At 38.2% G+C, this 25,817-nt stretch overlaps 5 protein-coding genes and 1 pseudogene across 6 annotated transcripts; 4 read left to right on the forward strand and 2 right to left on the reverse strand.

The window, feature by feature from the left end:
• Positions 1–550: 550 nt before the first annotated feature.
• Positions 551–1,147, forward strand: LOC111804522. Its single transcript, XM_023689367.1, has 2 exons — positions 551–960; positions 1,111–1,147. The coding sequence occupies exons 1-2, from the start codon at positions 551–553 to the stop codon at positions 1,145–1,147; spliced, it is 447 nt and encodes a 148-aa protein (XP_023545135.1).
• Positions 1,148–1,368: 221 nt separating this feature from the next.
• Positions 1,369–7,807, reverse strand: LOC111793583 (ATP-dependent RNA helicase DEAH12, chloroplastic-like). The gene is made up of 4 exons (XM_023675537.1): positions 7,704–7,807; positions 6,724–7,620; positions 3,156–6,294; positions 1,369–2,764 (listed from the first exon to the last, which is right to left on the reverse strand). The coding sequence occupies exons 2-4, from the start codon at positions 7,588–7,590 to the stop codon at positions 1,551–1,553; spliced, it is 5,220 nt and encodes a 1,739-aa protein (XP_023531305.1). The 5' UTR covers positions 7,591–7,620; positions 7,704–7,807; the 3' UTR covers positions 1,369–1,550.
• Positions 7,808–10,577: 2,770 nt separating this feature from the next.
• Positions 10,578–12,512, forward strand: LOC111811450 (annotated as a pseudogene).
• A 3,522-nt stretch (positions 12,513–16,034) lies between these two features.
• On the forward strand, positions 16,035–17,102 carry LOC111805968 (transcription factor bHLH94-like). The gene is made up of 3 exons (XM_023691282.1): positions 16,035–16,379; positions 16,451–16,756; positions 16,886–17,102. Exons 1-3 carry the CDS (start codon positions 16,092–16,094, stop codon positions 16,976–16,978), a joined length of 687 nt encoding a protein of 228 aa, XP_023547050.1. The 5' UTR covers positions 16,035–16,091; the 3' UTR covers positions 16,979–17,102.
• Positions 17,103–17,453: 351 nt separating this feature from the next.
• Positions 17,454–20,537, forward strand: LOC111805944 (pentatricopeptide repeat-containing protein At3g49710). 2 transcript variants are annotated; one of them, XM_023691251.1, is made up of 2 exons: positions 17,454–20,151; positions 20,382–20,537. In XM_023691251.1, exon 1 carries the CDS (start codon positions 17,922–17,924, stop codon positions 20,079–20,081), a length of 2,160 nt encoding a protein of 719 aa, XP_023547019.1. In that variant the 5' UTR covers positions 17,454–17,921; the 3' UTR covers positions 20,082–20,151; positions 20,382–20,537. The 2 variants fall into 2 exon arrangements, with proteins under 2 accessions (XP_023547019.1, XP_023547027.1); XM_023691259.1 differs by having other exon boundaries at positions 20,416–20,537.
• A 2,572-nt stretch (positions 20,538–23,109) lies between these two features.
• Positions 23,110–24,748, reverse strand: LOC111805958 (homeobox-leucine zipper protein HAT22-like). The gene is made up of 3 exons (XM_023691271.1): positions 23,939–24,748; positions 23,780–23,859; positions 23,110–23,674 (listed from the first exon to the last, which is right to left on the reverse strand). The coding sequence occupies exons 1-3, from the start codon at positions 24,392–24,394 to the stop codon at positions 23,383–23,385; spliced, it is 828 nt and encodes a 275-aa protein (XP_023547039.1). The 5' UTR covers positions 24,395–24,748; the 3' UTR covers positions 23,110–23,382.
• Positions 24,749–25,817: the final 1,069 nt, after the last annotated feature.

Below are 25,817 nucleotides of genomic sequence, written 5' to 3' on the forward strand. Positions count from 1 at the left end.
TTAAACCATGGAAATAATAATAACTTGAAGCAATCAAATTCTAACTAATTTGTCTTTTTCTGGTTCCAGTTTTTAAACCTTATTGATAATATAATAGATATTTTATAAGTTGCAATATTAGTAGGGACATCCATAAAAGTTTTCTTAAAATTTTATTTATTTCATATATAATCCTTTCCAACGATTTAGTGTCGATTAGGTCGCATTAGATTTGAAGTTGAAAAGAATTTTGATTTTGTAACAAATGTGCTTTAAGGGTATTTTATTTATGATGATGATTATTATTTGGGCTTTACAAAAAACCAAAATTGAAAGGAATCGGTGTCTTGAAGCAAAAANTATGATGATGATTATTATTTGGGCTTAGAAAAAACCAAAATTGAAAGGAATCGGTGTCTTGAAGCAAAAAAGAAACCGCAAGTTTATGGAGAGAAGCAATCCAAGGAATTTGTTTCCCATTAAATACTTTTTGTCAATTCAATCTCTCTCTCTCACTTCTTCTTTCATCTCCCTCTCTAAAATCCCATCCCTTTCCTTCACAGTTCCGATCATGAAGCAGTCCACCATCGCCGCCTGGCTGAACAATTACAACAACCTCAAGTCTAATCCCGAAGCCCTAGATTCCACCGACATGTTGCTCGAATTTCCCTACAAGCCCGGCGTTGACCTAATTCGGAATTGCGATCTCCCGCCGCCGCAGAAGTTATTCACGGCCTCCGACAAGGGGGCGATGGCGGCTAGAGGTAGAGGTCGGGAAGAAGTGGAGACAGGGGGGATGGAGGAGAAATTGGAGCTGTTGAAGGCTCTGAGACTGTCGCAAACGAGGGCGAGAGAGGCGGAGAGAAAGGCGGCGAAATTGATGGAGGAAAGGGATTGTATAAGTAGGGCTTTTGAAGATGAGGCGAGATTGATCTTCTGTTACCGACAGTCGCTGAAATTGATGGAGCTCAGAGTTTCCAAGTTGAAGAAGAGGAAAGAAGAAGAAGAAGAAGAAGAAGAAGAAGAAGAAGAAGACAATGGCAATGGCAATGGAGGAGTGAAATGGGTTTGGGCTTTGGCAATCTGCTCGAGTGTTGTGGGAGTCGGCATTCTCTTGGGCTATACTTGTAGTAATGTTGATGAAGACCCATTTGTTGTCAACACCTGAATATATTTACCATTTTACCCTTTCCATTAACTTTTATAATTTCTTTTTCTAATCACATACATTGGTGTGGAGATTCAAATATGATATTTAAAAATTAAAATCAAAATCAATTCAAACCATTAGCGCAGTAAGTTAGAAATATAAATACACAGAAAGAAAATGTACATTAGAAAAGTAAAATGATAATTTACAGATTATATGCTGCATATGAAAAACAAGGGTTAAATGGCTTTGCCTAAATATATATATATATATATATATATTCTATAATTATACACATACATACCACTAACTATATGGCTTCGCATGGGGGGAGGGAGGGAGAGGGAACCCTGTGTATTATATACGCCTAACAAACCTACCTAATATATAACTAATTTATACATATATTCAGTAATGAGGCTTAAACGAAGGCCATATGAATGCTCCTCAAATGACCATAACATTCATCACTGCTACCAAAATAATCCAAACAGACCCAACAAATATGCCTTCCACACTTGCATTCGATGTGGTTACACCCTTCTATTTTCTCAATCGTGTACCCGCAGACGGGGCAGTTCTTGACGTTCTCTTTACCTTTGCGCCACTCGTCCAGTGACGAATCTGGGTCTTCCTTGAACACTCGGTACTGTTCGCACGATAAGAATGGATGATACTCCAAATGGCATCTAGTACAAGTTTCTGAGAAGCATGCTCCACACATGAATGGTTCCCCACATGTATCGGGACTGGCCACTCGGTAAACTGAGGGGCAGTCGGGTGATGGGCAAAATCTATAGGCACTGTCACCAGCAACAAAAGCTCCCAATGAAGCTCGAAACAGTTCCTCCAGCTTCTCGTTCGACAACAGATATCTCATATCTGTAAGTAATATGGGAGACTGACATGTTTGTTTGGCACAACAAACTGGGAAGCTTCCATGGTTTTTGATGGCAGATTCAAACTGTTCCACAAGGCATTGCCGGCAAAAATGGTGTCCACAGGCTTCAAGTTCAAACCTGTCGTCTTCAATGTCGCATAAGCAAATTGAACACGCATCTGCATCATCAGGCCTCTCGGCTAAACCACCACTCGTCTTTTCAAGCTCATAAATAATTGTTTCAACTTCCTGCTTCAAATCTTTACTACCATGGACAGATAAAATATGATGCCGGGTATTTAATGTAAATCCAGCTTCTGGAAACTTCTGTTTAAGGCCATTGAGATCAGGGCCGAACTTCTCAACCACTGTCTTCAGGAGGTTGGGAGGCCGAGATTTGCCTCGAAGGTGAATCTCAAGTTGCTTGCGGTCATGAAGTGTCTGTAGGGATTGAATCAACTTTCGCTCAGCTGCAGCTACGTTCTCAGAAGCACCAAAAATTCGTAGACTAAGTCTCTGCCTGTCAAAGAGAATGTAGACTTCATTTTCCCGCTGTAGTAAATTTATTAGATCAAAGCCATCTCTAGAGGTCAGATGCTGAAGAACTGTAGGAGTCACGCTAGCATGATCTATAATCTTCCCTCTCAGAAGTGCTTCCACTGGTCGTCTCAGCTCGGCTACTGTTTTCGTGGCATTGGCAGAAAGCTTCACTCGGTAGGAACCATTGATGTTTTGAGAAAGAGTGCATTCCGCACCTGGTTAACATGAAGATTCAAGGTCATTAGAATCTGACAAAAGCCAAGATGTCATCTTTAATCATTCAAGTTTACCCCAACTTCCAGTAGGGTTGACACTGACACATGCTTATGATAAATGCAGAAATAAAGGCAGTAGTGATGCTAAAACGCAAATCTGCAACAAATAAACTTCATCTTTGCCCAATGTAGCCCAATATAGCATAACCAACAAAAGTGCATGCCAACTTTTATGAGTATGAAATGTTAAAGAACTCATGTAGTAACTACAGACATTCAACAGTTCCAAAGTTGTTCAGAGATAAAGATAGCGTGTATATACATTGAGAAAAAAACAGTTAGCACACATAATCTAACGGTGAAAAAAACGAGGATCCAATAGAGAAAATACCATCTATCTTCTTCAAGCTTTCAAGTAGGGAATTCAGTTGACATTTGATCACTCGAAATATGGGGATGGTGCAGGATAAAGTGCTATGAAATAGCTGCTGGCACTTAATTTTCTGCCATGGAAAACATACTGGCAGTGATTTTCCTTCCAAATATTCCAAAGCTTTTGCTGCCTCCAAGTGCAATCTTCCATCAAAATTTATTGCAGCTCTCATGTAAAAATCCTTGGGTTGAGGTTGAAAAACTTGAACGTAGCAACATTTGACATGAGGGTGGGATTTAGGCATAAAAGCAGAGATTTCTTTCAGAAGAGCTTCTTCACAAGCATTGACTGGAGGATTATTAACAGGATTTTCCCGAACCAGAAAAAGATCCAAAATTTCCCTGTCTGTTGCAGACCTCAGAATATTAAAAATATCAGCTTCAGAAAGCTCTTTGTCGATTCCACTTAAGGTAACACAGTCATTGTACTTTATGCTAGGTTCACAACGTAAGAACCTTTCTCCAATCAGTAGGTTAGAGAAATCATTAACAAGGAAACTGACATCATAACTGTTACATTTAACAACTGCAAATCCTTTGCTCAACCTACGAGGCCAGAAGACTTTAGCTTTGACAGGAGGAAAAGAGAAAAGTTTATTATCACATCCAGCAGTGATCCGCATAGGAATTATCTTCACCAAGGATCCACAAAAGAAACCACCATCGAGCTTCAAAGCTTTTTCAGCTGCATCAGGAGTAAGAAATGTTATTCTATGTCCTCTTTCTTTATCATCGTCATCCTGTCCAGAACATGGAACTTTTTGAATATTACAAATAGTACCAGATACAGATTTCTCAAGAGACATAAAAAGTTCCTTATCATCAATGGAATCCACATTCGAACGAAATACATCAACAGTCAAATATCTCTTCTCAAGCTCCAGATGTCTTATTTTAGCACCAGAACCCAACAAAGCAACAGGAGGTGAGCCGCCATTTCCATGATACAAGCATTTCTCCATGCATTCATTCCATAAATATTTCCTTTCATACTCCAAAATATCATTTACAAAATGATACACCGCATCCATGTTCTCTGATCTTGAGAACAACAGAATCTCATTCTGATTTATATTTACTTCAATGCCTATGCAGTCATCACTGAAAACTTTACGAACATGTGATGTAAGAGAAATAAGATTACTGTTGCTTTTTCCACAAACCCTTTTAAGCAGAGTTTTGCCAAAGCCACTAAGAGTTCGTACCTCCAGCCTATGTTTCTCCATAAGAGAAATGTCAAACAAAGGGGGAGGGGAAATGGTAGACAAAGCATCTACATCAATGGCAGTTACGCATACCAAATATTCATTACTTATTGACAAAATTTCACCAAACACCACCCATTTGGGCTTCTCACTAAATATTAGCAAAGAACATGATGGATGTAGTTGAACATGTCGTCCAGTCATTGCCACTTCGTAACCCAGTCGATCATAACCAGTGAACATGGCCACATTTTCAGAAAGAGAAGCAAGTATACACTTTTTAAGATTTCTGTCATGATCTGTAGGCTTCAGCGAACTCCAAAGCCAGTAACTTGGGATGATAATGTTAAGTTCTTGTTTGAGACAACGTTCCAATTCCAAGATGGCATCTTGGCATCTTCTCATAGTTTTGGCATTAATGCTGTTCTCCCAACACCATTGGTTTTTCCTCTCCCTAGGCAAGGCTTCATATTGTTTATAAACTGAGAGCAGAGTGAAAAGGTCACCATCAGGGTGGCAAAATTGAACCTTCTGGCAATCAGATTTTAATTTATCTTCAACCTTACCAACTCGGCAAAATATACTACTAGCATTTGTCATTAAAACAGCAAGTACAACACCCTCTCTACGTACACGACAATTGAAGCAACTAAGAATCAACTTGCCAAGGCGTGGCTCAATGCCCAACTTTACTAAATTACGACCTTCATTTGTTAGTTCATAAACATTACCATTCAGTGTAATAGCTCCCAACTGAACGAGATTCCTGATGGCCATGTCAACAGCTTCCGCACTGGGAGCATCTACAAAGTCAAAATCATCTACATTCTTTACACCCAAGGCAAGAATTCTCAATATTGCAACACCAAGATGAACTTTTCGAATCTCAGGTTCATGGTTAGGAGACATTAACTCAAAGTCAGACTGGGAGTACAGTCTATAACATCTTCCAGGTTCTGTTCTACCAGCACGACCAGCTCGCTGATTAGCTGAACTCTGACTGGTTCTGCATACCTTAAGGATATTCATACCATTTCTAGGTTCAAATTTGCTATCTTTCACCCAACCAGGATCTATAACATACTTCACCCCAGGAATTGTCAATGATGTCTCTGCAAGATTTGTGGCAAAAATTACCTTTCTTTTTCCAGGGTGGTCCTGGAAAACTCGAAATTGCTCATCAAAGGATTGCTTCCCATGAAATGCCAAGGGAACTGTACCGGGAGCATGAAAATTTTCGCATGCCCATTCCACTTCCATCTGAGAAGTCAAAAAGGCAAGAATAGTCCCTCCCTTTTCTTTCCAGTGAATCTCTGATGCCATTCTGACAACATCCGTAACATATGAAGCAACAATGCAAGGACCAGAAGAGCCTTCATCCAAAGAAGGAACATATCTAATATCAACAGGAAAGTTCCTCCCCGGTACATGAAAGATTCCACAACCAAAGAAGTACTTTGATAGCTGATCTGCATTGGCTGTTGCAGACATAATAATAAGATGCAAATCAACTCTCACCATGAGTAAACTTTTCAGTAATGCAAAAAGGAGATCAGTATTCAAGCTTCTTTCATGAGCCTCGTCAATTATAATGCAGGAAACACCAGAAAGTTTCTTATCATTCATGTAGTGTTGCAGTAAACAGTGGTCTGTCGTGTATATTATCTTAGATTTGAACTGTTGAGCAGATGAAAATGATGGATAACAACTTATACAATCATCATCATAACACCCACGGCTTTCTTCTCTCACCCTATGGGCAAGGGAGATAGCAGATATCTTGCGAGGCTGTGTACATACAATTGACTTAGAAGAAGAAAGTCCTGAATCAGCAAGAAATTGAACCAACTGTGTGCTCTTTCCTGAACCAGTTTCTCCAATCAATACCATTACCTACATAAGAATAATCATACACAAATAAATGATGGACAGTGGTGTATGGATTAACTTAGATTAACAAGTTACTGGAGAACTACACTAATTATGAATGAAAGGATAATAAAAAAATTTCATTACTCCAAGTCCATAGAGAAACTAAGATCAATGCACGTGGCCTATGATTGAGATCAAAGCAAGTATCTAATTATTTTAAGTGTATTTTCGCATAACATACTATTTAAAGTTTCAATTGGAACCCAAGTATTAATCACAAACCCAACGGTGGTTTTTTCTTGAAACAACGGTTGCATATGCATATGCAATCGTAAACAGGCTTGATAAACTATAGCTCTCTAGCTCCAAAAAAACTAACGACAATCAAACAAATAGAATGGATAAATTTCAGGGTGAAATTAAAATCAAGAGTTGAGAAGTAAAGGGGACCTGTTGACTGTAAATTTGCCGAAGGATTTCCCGGCGGCAAGAATACATGGGCAAACTATCCTCAAGCCTGCGGCATTCTCTCAAAATCAAGCTATGAATCCGGTTCCAGCTAATTGTTTCGTCAAATTTAAAAACTCCCACGTCTTCGATATCTGATAGTTCCAGTTTCTTTCCTTCCACATAATCCAGAATATAACGCATAGCAGACTTAAACTCTTCCGTGTTCCTCATAATTGAATCCTTCTCGACAATAAGCCCCTTTCTCTTTTCTCTGAGTTCAAACTGAGTGGCAATACCAAGGGGCTTCCGTAGGCTATGAGAAATTCGATCAATCTGAACCTTAACAAGATCGCGTTTCTTTTGCCAATCTCGGACCTTTTCGCCATCCATAAGACGCTGTATTCTTCCAGCAAAGAGGTTCCGAAGTCGGTCATGGAGTTCGTCAGCATCAGAGGGCAAATTGATCCTAGGTTTAAGAATCGGAGTGAAATCATGAAGCCCATCGAGGCGCAATTCCCAAAACCTCACCATAGCCTCAAGCGCACTAACCCATTGCTTGAAAAACAAAAACGCAACAACAGGACCACCCTGAGGGACAATAAAATTATCCGGCTTGGAATTGCATTTAGCCATTAAAACCTCAACAGAGCACTTCGCAACGCCACGATGATCCAAAACGAGATCAATAACAAAATTTGCGCGGTTAGGGGAAGTTCGTTGTCCAGAACAATTATGAAATTTCACAGGAAAACCTGGCCTGGAAGCTCCGTTCGGAGAACGCGGCAGGTACTGTAAATAGGAAGGTCGATTACATGTGAGGGAAGAATCCGGCGGCCTGAAGACGGTGGAGGAGGAGGAGGATTTCATCGTATAGCATGAAAAGAGAGTGAGAAAACCCTAAAAAAGGAGAAAGAGGATTATGAGGAGAGGAAAAGAAGAAACACTTCAGTTTCAGAAAATAGAAAAGAACACACAGAAACCTGTCGGAGTTCCTTGCTGGTAGTCGCTTTGGGTGGTAGTGACTGTTCTGGATGGCTATGGCTATCGTCTTCTTCCTCGTCTTCCTCCTCTTCTTGCGACTGTAGTCTTCNCGTCTTCTTCCTCGTCTTCTTGCGACTGTAGTCTTCTTGGTTGGTACGAGAATTAATATTTTTTTAAAAAATATATTTTATAATCTTAGTTTCTAATTCCCCTTTAATCTTGCTTTATTTTTAAATAATAAATCTTTAAATCAATCTGCCCATTCACATAATATAACTATAATTGGTAGAAATCTTCCTTTTATTTATTTTTTATTTCTGCCACTTTCTTCATAAAATCCAAATAAACATGTGGGACCCACTCACTATATTTTCTCTTTTGCAAATCCAAAATTCTCCTTTAATCTCGCCTTCATCGATTTCATTTTTAATTCAAATACCTAAATCAAATTAATTATTAGTAAATCGCATTACAACAAAATTAAATAAGGTTCTCCTACTTTATTTAATTATTATATATTAATATCCTTGTAAATGTAAAATTTATTAACTTCAAATATGGTCAAAGCATTTAAATTAAATTAAAAGATATTTAATTTCAAATCTTCAAATTAAATTTATTATATTAGATACATAAAATTAATTAAAATATATATTAAAATTTTCAATAGATTCAAATTGAGATATCTTATCATATTTTGCTAAATTAAAAATATATTATTTTAAATTTAGCAAAATTATCTTGAGTCCTAATATTATTGTTGGGTTGAGCCAAAGGATCGGTTTATATCTTCGATCCTCTTTCGACCTCTTCCTCACCGATCTTTAGTATTTTATCTTGTGTTCGAGTCATAATTAAGAAGATTTTGTGGAAACATAAGGAGGTAGAGTAAAAAGATTAAAGTTGTTGACTTTTTTAACCAATTAACCTTAAATTAATTAATTAAGTGATGTTTTGATTATAAGAAAGGTGTATAAAGTTGTTTTTAAATTGTTTGATAATTGAAAAAAATTAATACAAGACTTTTATGCATTTTGTATCATGAATGATTTCTCCCATCATGCATGGGAATGCATAAGCATGAACATACATATATCCTGTTTCCAGAAGTCAATAAATGGATATGGTTACTCTGTTTTGTTTATTGATGATTTATGTCATTATACTTCACGCGTTGGCCTTCTGGCATTCTTTTTACACCAGACTAGCTTGTTCCTAAAGCTAAGGTTTGCTCTACGCCTTGTTCTACTCGTCCTTCCGCCCACTGATTATAGTGCTTGTTCCCCTAAACAGTCTTTAGTTGACGTTGTTGGGCATAACCAGAAGAGAAGGGCATTGGGGCTGTTCAATTGCCCTTGAAAAAGACGATAAAAAGGGTTGAAAATGGTGGTTGAAAGAGGGGGGGATAGAGTAACGTGAGCATCATACTAGTTGTCACCACAAAACCCAAATGGCCCCTTCAATTCTTGTTTGTTATGTTATGTTTTGTTTTGTTTTTCTTGTAAAACCATTGTGGTTATGGTGTGGTGTTGTTGTGGGGTAATCCCTTCACATGCCCTCCTAATAACTCCCCCTTCCAGTTTCTACTACAATCCACGTGCTTCTTCCATTATTCAAACCCAAAATCCCAATTCCCCTAATGCTTTTGTTTTCTTTCTCCAATTACAAAAGAAACAAAACTCAAATACGTTCACTACTCCCAACAACATTAAGCATATGACACACATTTGGTGCCTCTCTTTCAATTTTTTTTTTCTCCTTTTAAAAAGTTTCACTCACTCCCTATTGTCGACCTCTTTTGACTTAATTGATTATTTCATTAAATGGCGAGCGTAAAAACTTTCATTTAGTTATCTATATTCAATCTTCGAATCAAAACTTCCTTGCATCCTTTGCAACAGAGTCATGTTATTTACACTTTGTTGAAGATTGTTGGGAGTGAGTCCCATATTAGCTAATTAAGGGAAAGATCTATATCCATTGGTACGAGACATTTTGGGTGAATCAAAAGCAAAGTGATGAGGACTCATGCTCGAAGTGCATAATATCATACTACTACGGTATTAGAGCTATGCTATCCCCTTAACTTAGTCATGCCAATCAAATTCTCAAATATCGAACAAAATTTGTACATTCTTTGACGAAGGTGTAGTCAAAAGTGACTGAAGTGTTGGACAAAAGGTATACTTTGTTCGAGTACTCTAGAAAAAAAAAGAATCGAGCCCAATGAACGGGAGGATGTTTGAAGGCTCTATAAGCCTCAATACTTCTCTACGGAACTCGACCCTTGACCGTTTATACCCCAGGCCTCAAATTGTGTATTGATCACATGGTGTTGAAAAGTGTTGACTACTTGTGAGAGATAATTAGAAGAAATGGGCATTTAATTTGGTGTGTGGCCCATTGATATGGGGGGTTTTCGGTGTGCTTTTGGCGTAGGAATAATAACACCCTTTGACAAACACACACTACTTTTGGCATCACTACAAGGAACACAGCAAATTGTTTTGAGTAGGAAAAAAACAAGGCGTAATGGAGAGGCTTTTAGAATTGTGTAAAATGACCGACAATCAACGCGACGCTGCTTCTCCCACTCTCCCCTCACATGGCCCCACTCCCTTTCTACTACGCCTTTCGCAAGATTTCATGTCGGTACGGGTCCTCCTTTGCCGCCGCTATCCACTTCAATTTCCCTTCTTATTTACCACACCTAAGGCTTGCAAAATAATACATCTTTTGAAGTGGACGCGGTGATTCCTTGGTGTATGCAAAGCAGAGTATGCTTTTCCACGTCTCATTCCTTCCCAAAATCTCTATAAATACCTCAATTCTCATTCCCTCTCTTCAAAACGCCTTCTTCAATTGTTTCAAAAAACCATCACTCAATTCTTGCCTTCTTCATGGGGATACTGTCTAGAAAGGCCACGTGCAACTCACATGGACAAGACTCCTCTTACTTTTTAGGCTGGGAGGAATATGACAAGAATCCATACGATGAGATTCTAAATCCTAAAGGCATTATCCAAATGGGTCTTGCAGAAAATCAGGTTGGTATTATCATCATCATTATTATTACTACTACTCATCATATAATCATATAATGCCTTTAATTAAGCTTCGTTTTGCGTTAATTAATGTCACAGCTATGTTTTGACCTGCTGGAGAGATGGCTAGAGGAGAACCCAGATGCCGCTGGCTTTAAAAGAGACGGGAAGTCCATTTTTAGAGAACTTGCCCTGTTTCAAGACTACAATGGCTTGCCTGCATTCAAAAAGGTACTGCCTTTTTGTCTTTTCAATTTTCAATACTATTATGTTCTTGTCGAAGCTGGATCTAATTCAATGCGCGTTTCAGGCATTGGCTGAGTTCATGTCGGAGATTAGAGGGAACAGAGTAACGTTCAATCCCGACCACATAGTTCTCACTGCTGGTGCCACCTCTGCTAATGAGACACTTATGTTCTGCTTAGCTGAACCTGGCGACGCCTTTCTTCTGCCCACCCCCTACTATCCTGGGTACGTTTCCAGAACCAAATTGTAGTGTAATTCTCTACTCTTTGCAATGTCTTACGTTGTCATAATTTTTACAGATTCGACAGAGATTTGAAATGGAGAACTGGGATAGAGATTGTCCCCATCCATTGTTCCAGCTCCAATGGCTTCAGAATTACAGAGTCTGCCCTGTTAGAAGCCTACCAAAGCGCCCAAAGTCGTGACCTCAAGGTCAAAGGCGTGCTCGTCACTAACCCATCAAACCCATTAGGAACCACCATCACTACTCAAGAACTCAACCTTCTACTCCAATTCATTGCATCAAAAAATCTTCATCTAATCAGCGACGAGATCTACTCCGGCACGGTTTTCCGCAACCCGGGATTCGTTAGCGTCATGGAAATTCTCAACCAAAACTATAAACACAATCATCAAATCCGTAAACAAGTTCACATTGTTTATAGTCTCTCGAAAGATCTCGGTCTACCGGGGTTTAGAGTCGGAGCGATTTATTCGAACGACGATGTAGTTGTGGCTGCAGCGACGAAAATGTCGAGTTTCGGATTGGTGTCGTCGCAAACTCAGTACCTTTTATCAGCTATGTTATCAGACAAGAAGTTTACTAAGAATTACATTAAGGAGAATCAAAAGAGGCTGGAGAAAAGACAGAAAATGCTGGTGAGAGGGCTGCAAAAGGCAGGGATTAAGTGCCATAAAGGGAATGCAGGGCTGTTTTGTTGGGTGGATATGAGGCATTTGCTTGGAGCCAATACNAAGCAGGGATTAAGTGCCATAAAGGGAATGCAGGGTTGTTTTGTTGGGTGGATATGAGGCATTTGCTTGGAGCCAATACTTTTGAATCAGAAATGGAGCTTTGGAGGAAGATTGTGTTCGAGGTGCGGTTGAACGTGTCGCCCGGACAGTCGTGCCATTGCTCCGAACCCGGTTGGTTCCGTGTTTGTTTTGCCAACATGTCCGAGGCAACGTTGGACCTTGCAATGCAGAGACTAAAGGCTTTTGTGGTTAACTCCACAGTAACTACTAGTCCTACTACTACCACTACTACAAACCATCTCCCCACGAAGAAGAAGAACATGGTTAAGTGGGTTTTTCGGTTATCGTTTAACGATCGCGTTGCCAATCACACGAACGATAACTTGGGATAATCCCCTCTTCGTGTTTTTTTTTTCCTTCTTCCTTGTGGGGAAGGAATTTCAATTTGTAGTATCATTTTTTCGAACGTGTAAAATACGTACATGCACTCGGTCCCTTTGTGGATTAGCAGTGGCGTCTGTAATCATCTCGATTTCGTATTAAACATTGGATCAATGCATTATTTATTCTATTTTTTTTATATGGGATCCGACTCCAAAAGCAATTAGAACCGATGACTATACTAAATACCCTTTAAAAAATTTGGAAGCGCCGTCCTAGATCTAAACTCTATCTTGGTCAAACGAAACACTAAATCTAGATATAAAGGCAGTAAAAGTCAAACCAACAAAACATTAAAAGTCAACGTTCAATGTTATTACGTGTGTGTGAACATCCATCCATCCATCTGGGTGAGAGTGGCAAGAGGGAGGGCGGGGTTTCGGCGGCATTAACGGCCAAGTTAACAAAAAATGAGCAACGCGTCTTCGGGTTATGATATGTCAAACGTAATTTGGTTTCCAAGTGTCCTCGTGTCTTGTCCTTTACAGTGTTTGATGTCTGCTTTTTCTTTGCAATGCCGAGGAGAAGTCTCCACTAATTTCCACCAACTTCGATGGATGAAAATGAAATGGTGGGCTACTTTGTTGACAAGTAAGCCAACTCCAACCAAATCTCCTTTTTGTACACTTCTCATCTACACTTTTCCCGACTCCAGATTTTGCGTGTATGATTTGAAGCCATTAGTCGAAGAAAGTTTCAAGATTAATATAGTTTCTATGTTGCTAGAAGAAACTGGATAAGATGAGAAAAGTACATAAGACTTTTATGAGTGATTTGATCAGTAGACTGTACATATTTGATTCAAATACTGAATTAGCATTTTTAATATTTATGGATCTGAGTTCCGTTTGATATTGTCTTACAATTCTAAATATTAATGTAATTTACAAAGTTCATCGTTAATAGATATTGTCGGCTTTTCCTTTCCGACTTCTTCTCAAGATTTTTAAAATGTGCCTGTTAGACGGAGGTTTCCTCACATTTATAAATAATCTTTTGTTTTCTTCCCTAATCAATGTGTGATCTCACAATCCACCACCTTTAGGGTCCAGCGTCTTTACTAGCATTCAGTTCTCTCTTTAATCGATGTGGGATCTCACATCCACCTCCCTTCTAGGTTGAACGTCCTCACAATTAAGCTCCGTACAACACGTTTTCATGAAAAGTGGCATTTAGGTTTTTCACGGATCTTTTGTAGTCTTTTTTGTCTGCCATGTTATCTCTAGACATAAAAAGAATTAAAATAGTCAAATTCTAACCATTTACTTTTTACTTCTAAAAGTGAAGACTATCCCTATAGACAACAGGAGTCATTCCATCATATTTTGTTCTAAAAGGTCACCTAACATAAAATTATATGGACAAAGCATGTTTGAGGTACATTTGGTTGGTATGGATAGTAGCCTTTCTTAATAATTTTATCTTCAAGATTGATTTCATTCAGATGAGATCTCACTTCATTCATGAACCTCTCGTTCACTCGGTGTCACATCAAAATTAAGTGAAAAACAAAACGTAACGGTGTCACATCAAAATTAAGTGAAAAACAAAACGTAACGAGTAGATAAGAATGAGAAGGACATGCAAGTGGAAGGAAAATTATAGGGGGGAGAAATGAGAAATGACAACAACATGAAGGGAAGGGAAGGGAAGGGAGTTTTTAAGAGGGGCGGTATGGGAGGAAGGTGGGCTTCAGGTGTGGGTTGGGTGGGAAGGACAGGTGAAAGAGGGAACATAAAACGCCTGCACGAGGGAGGGGCTTCCCTTCTCCACCAACCTTGGCATGCCCCATCCCCTCTTGCTGCTTGTTTTCACAAGCTGAGGCCTGAGGCCCATGCTCTCATTTGAACCCCATTAACTCACTCATCTTCTTCATTCATAACTTTGTTTCTGTTGACCCATTTGGACTAAAATCTTGGCACAACCTCACATGCATTGTTGCCCCAACAAAGCTTCCCATTTCCCCATCTTCCACCATGTGTGTCCTGGACCTGCTCGCACTTGGTCCCCCTTCACCATACTACCACTTATTTAGAGCTCACTTTCCGAAACTTGGTCCTCGTATTGGTCTTAGTCGTCCATAATAACTCTCATACTATCGACCTCAATGCTGCTCATATCATCTAGATGCGGATTCCAGATCTAATCATAAATGTAACAATAGAAAATCCAAACGGAGGAATAACAATTTGAAGAAGCATTACAACTTCTCATATTAAATAGTAAATAAGATTCTTGGGTTGAGGCAAACGGAAATCTCTTACAAAGATATTTCTATGTTGTTATAAAACACTAAAAAGACTTACAACAAAGACAGTGTTCTTGTTCTCTTATTTAATGCTTTATTTTAATTCTTAATAAAATCAAATCAGTTTTGAATGATTATTCTCAATTGAAATTTTTAAATGTTATTTAATATTTTTCGTGTGAATTTGAGCTTCGGGAAAAGGAACTTTGCACATTGGTCTATAAGGTCTATAAGAAGAAAACACATAAAAAAAGAGAGATGAATTTAAAGAACAAGTGGGCTTGAAATAATGAAAGATTGAATAGTGAAATAGGTGATAAATATATGGCCATGCCCAACTTGGGCAGCCACCAATATTTTGGTACATCTAATTGCTCCAAAAAAATCCAAATCATATGACGAATCAAACACAATTTTTGTACACATTCATAATGCAATTGGGAGCTCAAGCTGATTGACGTCTTACTTGCCAACCCTTCTATTATTGCTATGGAATTTGGCTCAATTATCTCTCTTTGCTTTCTTTCCAATTTTTCGTAAATAAGTAATGTCACTTGATCAATTATTGCCTTCTTTTTCACTTACCATTTCTCAATCTCCTCGATTATTGTAGTAAACCACTATTTAACACTATCAAATATCTTAAAAGAAACTCGAGAGTGATGCAAAAGCAAGTCTAGTTTAGTCGAGATGAAATTGATAAGAAAATTCTTGCCCACCAACACGAATCTTTCTAACATGTTTTGTTCTCACTTTCATACATTCACGAAAATTCTTAGGGAGTCACTAAATATATAAAATTGCTCATGTTTAACAATGAAGTTCCTATGATTAAACCACTAAAAAGGAAAGTTCAGAGATAGTAACTTTTAGTTCTTTTAAGTTTTTCTTAGTTATCTTATTCCTGTGATCACTCTCACTCCAATGTGGTATCAGTTCATTCATATATTCTTATTGTGTTACAAGTCAATTGTGATGGACTCATTCAAAGATATCATCACATGAATGAACATATATAAAACTTTGTATCTCTTAAAACAAAATGGTTAATTTATTAAACCCAAAGTTTCCATTTCCCAATTCAATACGATATTTTATTTATAAAAATAAAAAAAAAATAAAAAAACCCATAGATTTGTTGGAGTGAAGGACGAAAAAAATGAAAAAAATTGCATAAAATAATTTGAATGCATCCCCCCATGCCAATAAAACACAAAGTATTAATTCATAAACAAACAAATAGTAAGTTCAGTGTAGGACAAGATAAATTATTTGATGAAGGCGTGTATATTAAATTTATATCTAATAACTTAGGAGACATGAAATTATTTGAATTTATTAAATCCATCGTCTAAGTATAAATATTCCCATTCATGACAAGAACCTTTGTCCCTTCACTCAAATTAAAAAAAAAAAAAAAAATAAAAATAAAAATGGTGCTAGGTTTAGAATCGGCGGTGTTCCAAGAAGATAAGTTGATTGGTTGTGGATGGAAGAATGTGGAAGCAATGGAAGCAGGCGAATTTGTTGGGGGAGGATTGAGGGCCACCGTTGCTCCAGTGGGGAAGCGATGGGGGCGGAGGGGGAAGATGGTGAAGAAGAGGGAGGAGATTGAGAAGCAAAGAATGACACACATAGCTGTTGAACGCAATAGGAGAAAGCAAATGAATGAGTATCTGTGTGTGCTGAGATCCATGATGCCTTCTTCTTACACCCAAAGGGTAAGTAATCTCATCCATATCCCATCTTCTTCCATTGCATAATAATGATAAGAAAAGGTTTTAATTTGCAGGGAGATCAGGCGTCAATCGTGGGAGGGACCATCAAGTTGGTGAGGGAGTTAGAACAGCTTGTGCAGTGGTTAGAGGGAAAGAAGCAAAGGCATGAACATATTTGTTATGCCGGCCAGGATTATTCAGGGGAATCGAAGGTGGAGGTGAGGGTGATAGAGAGCTACGCCAATATAAAAATGAGGGCGGAGAATCGGCCGAATCAGCTTCTAAAAGTGGCGCTGGAATTGCATTCTCTTAAACTTTTGATTCTTCACGTCAACGTCACTACCATCGGCCAAATGGTTTTTTATTGTTTTAGCGTTAAGGTAAAGAGATAGAGTATTAAGTTCTTAAATATGAGATGAGAATCTTACTTTGGCCTAAATCATTACTTTTTTTTTTTAAAATTTAAAATAATTTTGGTAATAGTTGATTGAATTATTTGAATATGGCAGATTGAAGATGGATGTGAACTAAGCACTGTGGGTGAGATTACTGCAGCTGTGAATCAAATGTTCCAACGGATCCTTACGGAAAAGGGTGACTAGTTTCAATGCCAATATATAATTTTTAATGTTATAGCATTTTCTTTTTTAAGTTTTAATCTCATTAATGTCCCTTTTGCAACGTTCTAATGATGATTTCCAATATTAAAACACCTCTTTTCGATTATTATTTTTTTTTAATTTTACTCATTTTTTCTTACTATTTGATATTGAAAAATATTTATTTTTTAGTTTAAATCTATCGGGATAAATTTGAACTTTTGATAATGAATATATAAATTCTCATTGAAAATAACGTCTATTTAACTTATTATTATGAAAAAAAAACTACCATCTTGAAGTTTATTTATTTATTTATATATATATATATAATGGGGAAGGAGGGGGTGAAAGAAAGAGGAAGATGGGGTAAAAGATAAAAAATAGAACATCTTATTTTACTTAAAAAAAAAAAAGAAAAAAAAAACAAATAAAAAAATAATTTTTAATAAAAAAACATTAATAATTAATTGGGAAGGGAGGGAGGAACGAAAAAGAAAGTAAATTTTTTAAAGAAAAAAAATCAAACGAATATTTATTTTTCAAAGCTAAAAGAACATCAATACAACTAATCACAAATAAGGATAAAAGTATATTTTTTGTCGGAAGTAAAAATATATAAATTTAGTTTTATTTACGGTAAATCTTTCGCCCTGGCTCTTTTACCCTCTCCTATTCCTTACGCTGAGGACTCCAACGTAATTCGCTTGCAAATCTTTCCTTTTCAAACTCGCAACTAGTTTGTGGTTGACGACAATGCGGTCAAACCTCCGGAACTGAATCGGCGGCACCTGAAACAGACAACGGCGAACCACTGCAGGTGAATAAAGTGCAGCCACCGGAAAATATACACTTCGTATTTTCAGGGAATTCCAAAATTCTAATGTAAGAGAAAACGGCATGCCATTGCTTCGTTTTACTTGAGCTTTCCCCATGAACACTGCAAATGCATCAATTCTCCGCTGTTCTACAAAGCTTTCGGCACGTTCTGAAAACATGTATTGCCCAGAGAGACCTCCGTACTGGAAAGTTCCTCCATGCTCTCTATATCAAGTCCTTCGTCCCCGCATCCACATATATCTCCAACCACTTCATTCTTCTTTACTCCAAATGTCGCCGCCTCTCCGCTGCTCGTCGGGTCTTCGATCAGACCCAGGAATGCAATATCTTTTCCTTCAACGCCCTGATTGCTGCATATGCGAAAGAATCGTTTGTCGAAGTTGCACGCGAACTGTTTGATAAAATGTCCCAACCAGACCCTATTTCGTATAACACTTTAATTGCTGCATATGCTCAACGTGGGGATGTTCAGTCTGCTTTTCAGTTGTTTGTGGAGATGAGAGAGGCCTTACTTGACATGGATGGGTTTACCCTTTCTGGTATAATTACTGCTTGTGGCGATGATGTTGCTTTGATTAGGCAGTTGCACGCACTGAGTGTTGCGGCTGGGTTCGATTGTTATGCGTCTGTTGGTAATGCACTCATTACATATTACAGCAAAAATGGGTTTTTGAATGAGGCCCAACGGATTTTTTATGGCATGGGTGAGGATAAAGATGAAGTCTCATGGAATTCGATGGTTGTGGCATATATGCAGCATCGAGAGGGGTCTAAGGCTCTTGGATTGTACATGGAAATGACTCTGAGGGGCTTGGTTGTTGACATGTTTACTTTAGCAAGCGTCTTGACGGCATTTACTAATGTGCAGGACTTATCAGGCGGGCTTCAGTTTCATGCCAAATTGATAAAGTCTGGCTACCATCAGAATTGTCATGTGGGTAGTGGTCTGATTGATTTGTATTCAAAATGTGGTGGTTCTATGCTGAGTTGTAGAAAAGTTTTTGATGAAATCTGCAAGCCAGATTTGGTTCTTTGGAATACAATGATTTCAGGATACTCTCTGTTTGAGGAGTTTTCTGATGAAGCTCTTGAATGTTTCCGGAGGTTGCAAGGTGTTGGCCACCTCCCTGACGATTGCAGCCTTGTTTGCGTAATCAGTGCCTGTGCGAATATGTCATCGCCCTCTCAAGGAAGACAAGTTCATGCATTAACTTTCAAATTGGACATCCCTTCTAATAGAATATCAGTGAACAATGCTCTGATTGCAATGTACTCAAAATGTGGAAATCTCAGGGATGCAAGGAGGTTATTCGATACAATGCCGGAGCATAATACAGTATCTTTTAATTCAATGATTGCAGGTTATGCACAACATGGAATGGGATTTCAGTCACTTAATCTTTTTCAGAGGATGCTGGAGATGGGCTTTACCCCAACAAACATTACGTTTATTTCTGTACTTGCTGCCTGTGCGCACACAGGAAGAGTTCAGGATGGTAAGATTTACTTCAATATGATGAAGCAGAAGTTTGGCATTGAACCAGAAGCGGAGCACTTCTCATGCCTGATAGATCTTTTGGGTCGAGCAGGCAAGTTGAGCGAGGCAGAGAGGCTGATAGAGACGATCCCTTTTAACCCCGGTTCAATTTTTTGGTCTGCATTACTCGGAGCATGTCGAACACATGGGAACATGGAACTAGCAGCCAAAGCAGCAAACCATTTGCTTCAGCTGGAACCTTCAAATGCTGCACCTTATGTCATGCTGGCAAATATCTATGCTGACAATGGGAGATGGGAGGATGTCGCTAGCGTGAGGAAACTAATGCGAGACCGAGGCGTGAAGAAGAAACCCGGTTGTAGCTGGATTGAAGTGGATAGGAGAACACACATTTTTGTGGCTGAAGATACTTCTCACCCGATGATAAAGAAGATTCATGAATACTTGGAGGAGATGATGAGAAAGATAAAGAAAGCTGGATATGTTCCAGACGTGAGATCGATCTCAATAGGGACGGATGGAATAAGGAAAAGAGAGGAAGAGTTGAGGTTGGGGCATCATAGTGAGAAGTTAGCTGTTGCATTTGGTCTCATGTGTACTAGAGAAGGTGAGCCAATACTGGTAGTCAAGAATCTTAGGATATGTGTGGATTGCCACAATGCAATCAAGTTTATATCTGCAGTTGTGAAGAGGGAGATTACTGTTAGAGATACCCATAGATTTCACTGCTTCAAGGACGGGCAATGCTCTTGTGGAGATTACTGGTGAAGTTTAATGGCATGGATGCTGCTTCAGGTTACTGTTTTCAACTCGAACAGATTGATAAAAGGACGCCAAGGTAGTTTCTTGTCTCTCTTTAACTGCCTTAATTTGATTTTGGTTTCATTTGACTAGCATTTTATTATGTTATATAAATTTAAACTACAGTTGGAAATACCATTTACTTGTTGGGAGAAACTATACAAATTATAAAATAGTATATTCATCCTTTACAAGTAGTTTGTAACTGCAACTAGTTCTAAATCAAATGTTATTTTTATCCCTAAATTTATCTTGGGCCTGTGATAGGCTATACTCTTAGTTCCTATGATTGGATTTGAAGGCCCAATGGTCCCATGGAGCTTCAACAAAAGTCATGTAGCAGCCCAAGTTCACCGGGCGATGTGTCAGCGAGGAGGCTGAACCCCGAAAGGGGTGGACACAAGGTAGTGTGCCAGTAAGGATGCTAGGCTGCGAAGGGGGGAGGGGGTGGATTGAGGATCCCACATCGATTGGAGAAGGGAACGAGTGTCAGCGAGGACGTTAGGCCCTAAAGGGGGTGGACACGAGGCAGTGTGCTGGCAAGGACGTTGGGTCCCAAAGGAGGGGGGATTGGGGGGTTCCAATCAATTGGAGAAGGGAACGAGTGCCAGCGAAGACGTTGGGCCCCGAAGAGAGGTAGATTGTGAGGTCCCCCATCGGTTGAGGAGGAGAATGAAGCCTTGTTTACAAGGGTGTAAAAACCTCTCCCTAGTAGACACGCTTTAAAAACCTTAAGAGGAAACTCGAAAGGAAAAATCTCACGAGGACAATATCTATTAGCGGTGGGCTTGGGCTATTACCAGCCATATGCCCAAGTTTCTTTCAAGGCCACATCTACTCTTTGGTTCATGAATCCAATCCATAAGTAGTTGATTTAAAGCTGAACTCTTGGAGTTAAATTCCTTCCAACAATGATAGAGATTTAAAATGGATTTGTTAATTGTTTGGAGAAAGTCCATGAATCCATTCATTCATGAACACAAATCCCTACAAGGATCGCACATGACCAATAGAAGGTAATATACCCAATTGTTGAAGACTTAAAGCCAAAGTTGATATGGGTGTTAATGTTATTATTTGAACTGAAACTTCAATGGAACTCAGCCTAATGCCACTCGAACACTAACTTGTCAACGCAGACAACATGTAATGCACAAGATTGTGTGAATCTTGACTTTAGAAGAAGTCATTCCACTGAAGGAAGTTTAAGAGCCCCATTTATTAGAAGTCAACTCAACTTTGAAGAAGCCCATCCCCTCCTACCCAATACAAGTTAAAACTCAACCCTATAATAAAAGAATTATTATTAGAAATATGATTAGTGACGAAAAACCAAAGCCACGTGTGCAACTTGACAGGCCGACAAAGGTAGCTTATACGAGACAAGTGTCCTGAACTTTCCTCTAAAAATAACAAAATATTTCCAGACATACGTAGAGAAACCCAGAAGAAGATATAGAATAAAACGTCCATAATTTAATAATTATTAAAGTAAGAAAAAGTGGTGAATAAATAAAGAACAAAGAACAAAGAACATAATGATTTGGTTGGTTTCTGTAGTTGAAATTCGTCAGATTGATGAGGAAAGGGAAGCTAATGGATGACTTTTCTCCGGTTTAGTTATTACAAAAAAAAAAAGAAAGATAAGCCAAATGACAAGGCTTTCAAGTCGCACTCTATTTGATCATCTTTACCCACCAAAGAAAATAAGAAAAGTATTGGGGAGTTGTCTGTCTGTAATCCAAATGATGATGGTGATGACGATGGCGGCGGCGAGAGAATTGAAAAGGGGCCTGTGGGAGTTTCCAGGAAAGTGCCAACTTTTCCCGGAAAGTTTTAATTTTTATTGGTCCACACACACACAGCCATGAATGATTCGTAGACTTTGTTGAGCTCTGTGTACACATATTAAAATGAAATAAAGGAGAAGGTTCTGAGATTGTCCACTCTAATCATGATAGCGTGCCTATAACGTATGCAAATACCAGTAACTTTTAGTGCCCTACCAGAATAAATTCTTAAATCAAACTAGATTCAAACATGATTATGGATTTCTATAGCTTTACCAATTCCTTTACAAAGATGATTGAACATAATCTATGACATTCCATTGTTGCTTCATGACCTCATAATCATTATGCACTAGTGAACCCGTGTTGCTTTACGATTGAATCAAAGAGACCGTGCCCTCGAAGTTAATCAGGGAAGAATTAAAAAGGAAAGTAACAATATTGTAGGGGTTTGTAGCGTAGGTGGGGCAAGAGTTAAGGAGGGCCGTGGGTTTGAATAGAAGGGTGTGTTCCATTATTGTTAAAAGTGGGGAAGGAATAATAATACACATCAAATCTTCCCTTGTGGATATCCAGAGCACAAGGGAGGGGGGGGGAGGGGGTCTCATTTACCAAATTCTAATTCATATTATTATAAAAAAAAAAAAAAAAAAAAAAAAAAAAAAAAAAAAAAAAAANGTCTTTGGTAAGCATCACGTGGGGTGTGACCTACCTGTTGGCTTAAAGCTTTGGCATCTCACGTGGTTGTGACCTTCTCAACCTATCTATTTTCAAAATTATTCCATCCATCCCTTTTCTATCCTTTATTATTATTATTATTATTATTATTATCCATATTATTCAAATATCAGAAACCTATAATTGAATTCATATAAAAGTATTTAAATAAAAATGTTTGTGTAGAAACAAAAAGGAAGAAAATGAGAAAAAGAAAAGTAGATTCCATGATATAAAACAAGAAAAAAAGAAAAAAGAAATGTAATATTATTATCATTGTATCATATTGACCAATGAAGCCAAAACGCACTAATAAAATAGCAAAAGTCATATCAGTGTCATCCCTTGCGTAACACGTAGGCAGCCAATGAGATAGATAGATAGCCCCTTACACCAACACCACCCAATAATTTTTCCCAATCCAACACACCATCCTATCTTGCGTCATTGGATCGTCGGTCGGATGGTCGGTCGATCATACATAATTAAGTAAATAAGACATCAATTATCATTCTAAAAATCGATGAAAAAAAATTACATTATATACCCACCAATCCTGGATTAATTTCTAGATAGAGTTTAAAATCTTTACAACTGATGATAATTTGATCTTAAGGGTAAGCTTGTACAAGGGTAGCTAATAGTTACACTAAATTTCTCCAATTTCTAAGCTAGCTATGGCGTTTTGAAGAAGAAGAAGGAGAAAAATATATGAGTATAGTGTTATTTTGTGTAGCTTGTAAATGGTGTACATTAATTTTCTAACATGCGGCTGAAGGATTGGAGAAGGGGTTGTAAAAGTGGGGCTTGGGAGCCATTGAAAATTTGGGTTTGGAAGCGCCATCGCCAACGCCAACGCCAACGCCACCCACCCTTTCGCAGGATGGGCACATGGTTAACGTTGCTGCTGGCATGTGCATGTACAGCGGGTGTGCGAGCTTTAGTGCCTTCAATTCTTGAAGCTCCTTCTGTAGTCTTCTATTTTCGTTTGTCAAGGTCTCGCAACATTTCTTCAAGAACTCACAGTCTACTTCTGTTTGTTTCATTTTTGTTCTGAAAAAACAGAAGAAAGAAAGAAAGAAAGAAAGAAAGAAAGGTTGAGAGATGTAATGGATGATGTAGAGAAGTACTAGAAGAAATTGGGATGAACTCACTCACCGAGCTCTCCTATTTTGAAACCATACTTCCACTTGTCTTGGGCGTAGGTTTAGGTGTCTGGCTAAGGTTTGCTTTTGTTTCTGATGAAAAGAATGAGAGAATATGAATAGAAGATTTATATAATTGATTTAGTAGTGGTATGTATATAGAGAAACTTACGGGGTTGAGAGTGCTATTTTGTTTGAAACTCTCTTCCAATAGCGCGGATTGTTGTTTAGAAAGCCTAAGCTTCTTCCTAGTATTACAACCATCTTCATCTTCATCACTAACTCTACAACAAACCCTCTCCAATTCAACTTCTTCACTGCTGAGGTCTCTCTCCCTTTTAATCCCACCGCCACCGCCCCCGGAGAAGGAAGAACAAACAGCGCTGCTATGAGGGGAAGCTTGGCGATACAAATGATGATGATGATGAGGATGATGATGAGGAGGAGGATCAACATCGCCCGAAAATCCCAAAGTCAAAGCACAAGGCTCAAACTCAAGTGAAGTAGGATTCTCTTTGTTGTTCTTCTTCTTCTTGTTGTTCTTGAAGTTGTTAAGAATTGGAGAAGCAGCTTCTGAGATCCCCAACCCCAAAACCAAGCTTGTTTGAGAAACATCATCCAAACCCATCTGGAGTTGAGTTGAGTTAAAGGATTTGTGTGGAAAAAGATGGAAGTTGTGAAGAACAACAAACCAAAATGAAGGGTTTAAGAAGAGGAAAAAGGAGAGAGATGGGTGTGTTTGTGTTTGTGTTTGTGTGGGTGGGTGGGAATGATTATTAATCCAGAAGAAATTAAAGAACTCAGAAGACAAAAGAATCTCAAAGTAAAAGAAAAAAAAAAAAGAAAAAGAGTTATGAAATTAAAAGTCCGTTCTATCTCTATACATAGGTTGACCTTTGGAAGCCCCACTTAGTTATTATCTTCACATTATTGAGGCAAAGAAAAGAAAAGAAAAGAAAAGCAAAGAAAAAGAAAAGAAAAGAAAAGCAAAGAAAAGAAAATCCCCACAACTTTCCCTTTCCTGCTAGAATCACTGAGTTCACATGGCAGTGGGGAACACATCAAGAAAGGATCATTCTTTCTTTCTTTCTTTCTTTCTTTATTTCTTTTATTGTTTGTGCTACACATTATATTTAACAATTGCTACCACTTTTGAGTGTTGCTTCATAAATGTTTCCTCGTCTTCTTATTCACTTTCTCTTTAAAATGGGTTCAATTATTTGCCACAACTTTTCCTCTTCTTTCACTTATGCCCCAATATTAGCATCCCTTCATTCATTCCTTCATTATTATTTTCATTTATAATTCACCTTCTACTTTAATTATTACTTTTATCAATCATTCAAGCATTGATTTAATTAAACTCTCTTCCCTCCTCCCCCAACGATAAATGACCACATGAATTGTCTCCCACTCCATACTCTTCCAATCCCATATGGTCGTGCAAACCATTCCCCTTTGCTTTGATGCCCAAATCAAAACACTGTTGCACCTATTTTCTTATGTGTTGCTTCGTTTGATGTTTGATTTTGATGGGAAAATGAAAAAGAAAAGGAGAGAAAAGAAAGAAAAGTAGAGACAGAGAGATGAGATTATGACACGAACCACATCAGAGCTTTGATTCAAAAGATGAATAATTGATGAAAGAATGTGGAAGTTTGCTTCGACAGAAATTTTGGGTTGGGGGGCCATCCCATTGGGGAGTATTAGTGTTTATAATGCATGAAGAATAGGCAACTTTCAGCAATGCTTTGTCGGCTACCAATAATGATGATGATATGACTTATCAGAAACTTAGGTCGCCCATAAAAACATGACGCCCATACAACAACAAATTATACAGAACACTTCTAAATTATGTGTTTTGTTTTAACATTACCCTTTACTTGTTCTTTTAAAAACGTTTGGATAGAGACGTTAAAGTTTTGTTTTAATGGTATCCCTAAAGTTTCAAAAGTTTCCAAAATACCTCTCATTGTTTAGAAGCCACGTGGTCATAGAGGTGATCATCTCGGAGCATTTGTTTGACATTTAGGGAAAAATTTATGAAA

The sequence above is a fragment of the Cucurbita pepo genome, chromosome LG01 (assembly GCF_002806865.2).
Source record: "Cucurbita pepo subsp. pepo cultivar mu-cu-16 chromosome LG01, ASM280686v2, whole genome shotgun sequence".
Taxonomy (NCBI): Eukaryota; Viridiplantae; Streptophyta; class Magnoliopsida; order Cucurbitales; family Cucurbitaceae; genus Cucurbita; species Cucurbita pepo.

What these genes read in the sequence shown, in the direction of transcription:
- LOC111804522 (XM_023689367.1), top strand. Translation starts at nt 551, where the DNA reads ATGAAGCAGTCCACCATCGCCGCCTGGCTGAACAATTACAACAACCTC. An exon ending in ATGGAGCTCAGAGTTTCCAA is followed by an intron (nt 961 to 1,110) that starts GTTGAAGAAGAG and finishes CTATACTTGTAG; the next exon opens with TAATGTTGATGAAGACCCAT.
- LOC111793583 (XM_023675537.1), bottom strand. Translation starts at nt 7,590, where the DNA reads ATGAAATCCTCCTCCTCCTCCACCGTCTTCAGGCCGCCGGATTCTTCC. An exon ending in GGCAAATTTACAGTCAACAG is followed by an intron (nt 6,295 to 6,723) that starts GTCCCCTTTACT and finishes ATTCTTATGTAG; the next exon opens with GTAATGGTATTGATTGGAGA. An exon ending in AAGCTTGAAGAAGATAGATG is followed by an intron (nt 2,765 to 3,155) that starts GTATTTTCTCTA and finishes CATGTTAACCAG; the next exon opens with GTGCGGAATGCACTCTTTCT.
- LOC111805968 (XM_023691282.1), top strand. Translation starts at nt 16,092, where the DNA reads ATGGTGCTAGGTTTAGAATCGGCGGTGTTCCAAGAAGATAAGTTGATT. An exon ending in CTTCTTCTTACACCCAAAGG is followed by an intron (nt 16,380 to 16,450) that starts GTAAGTAATCTC and finishes TTTAATTTGCAG; the next exon opens with GGAGATCAGGCGTCAATCGT. An exon ending in TTTATTGTTTTAGCGTTAAG is followed by an intron (nt 16,757 to 16,885) that starts GTAAAGAGATAG and finishes TGAATATGGCAG; the next exon opens with ATTGAAGATGGATGTGAACT.
- LOC111805944 (XM_023691251.1), top strand. Translation starts at nt 17,922, where the DNA reads ATGCATCAATTCTCCGCTGTTCTACAAAGCTTTCGGCACGTTCTGAAA.
- LOC111805958 (XM_023691271.1), bottom strand. Translation starts at nt 24,394, where the DNA reads ATGGGTTTGGATGATGTTTCTCAAACAAGCTTGGTTTTGGGGTTGGGG. An exon ending in AAAATAGCACTCTCAACCCC is followed by an intron (nt 23,860 to 23,938) that starts GTAAGTTTCTCT and finishes TCTTTTCATCAG; the next exon opens with AAACAAAAGCAAACCTTAGC. An exon ending in TTTCAAAATAGGAGAGCTCG is followed by an intron (nt 23,675 to 23,779) that starts GTGAGTGAGTTC and finishes CTGTTTTTTCAG; the next exon opens with AACAAAAATGAAACAAACAG.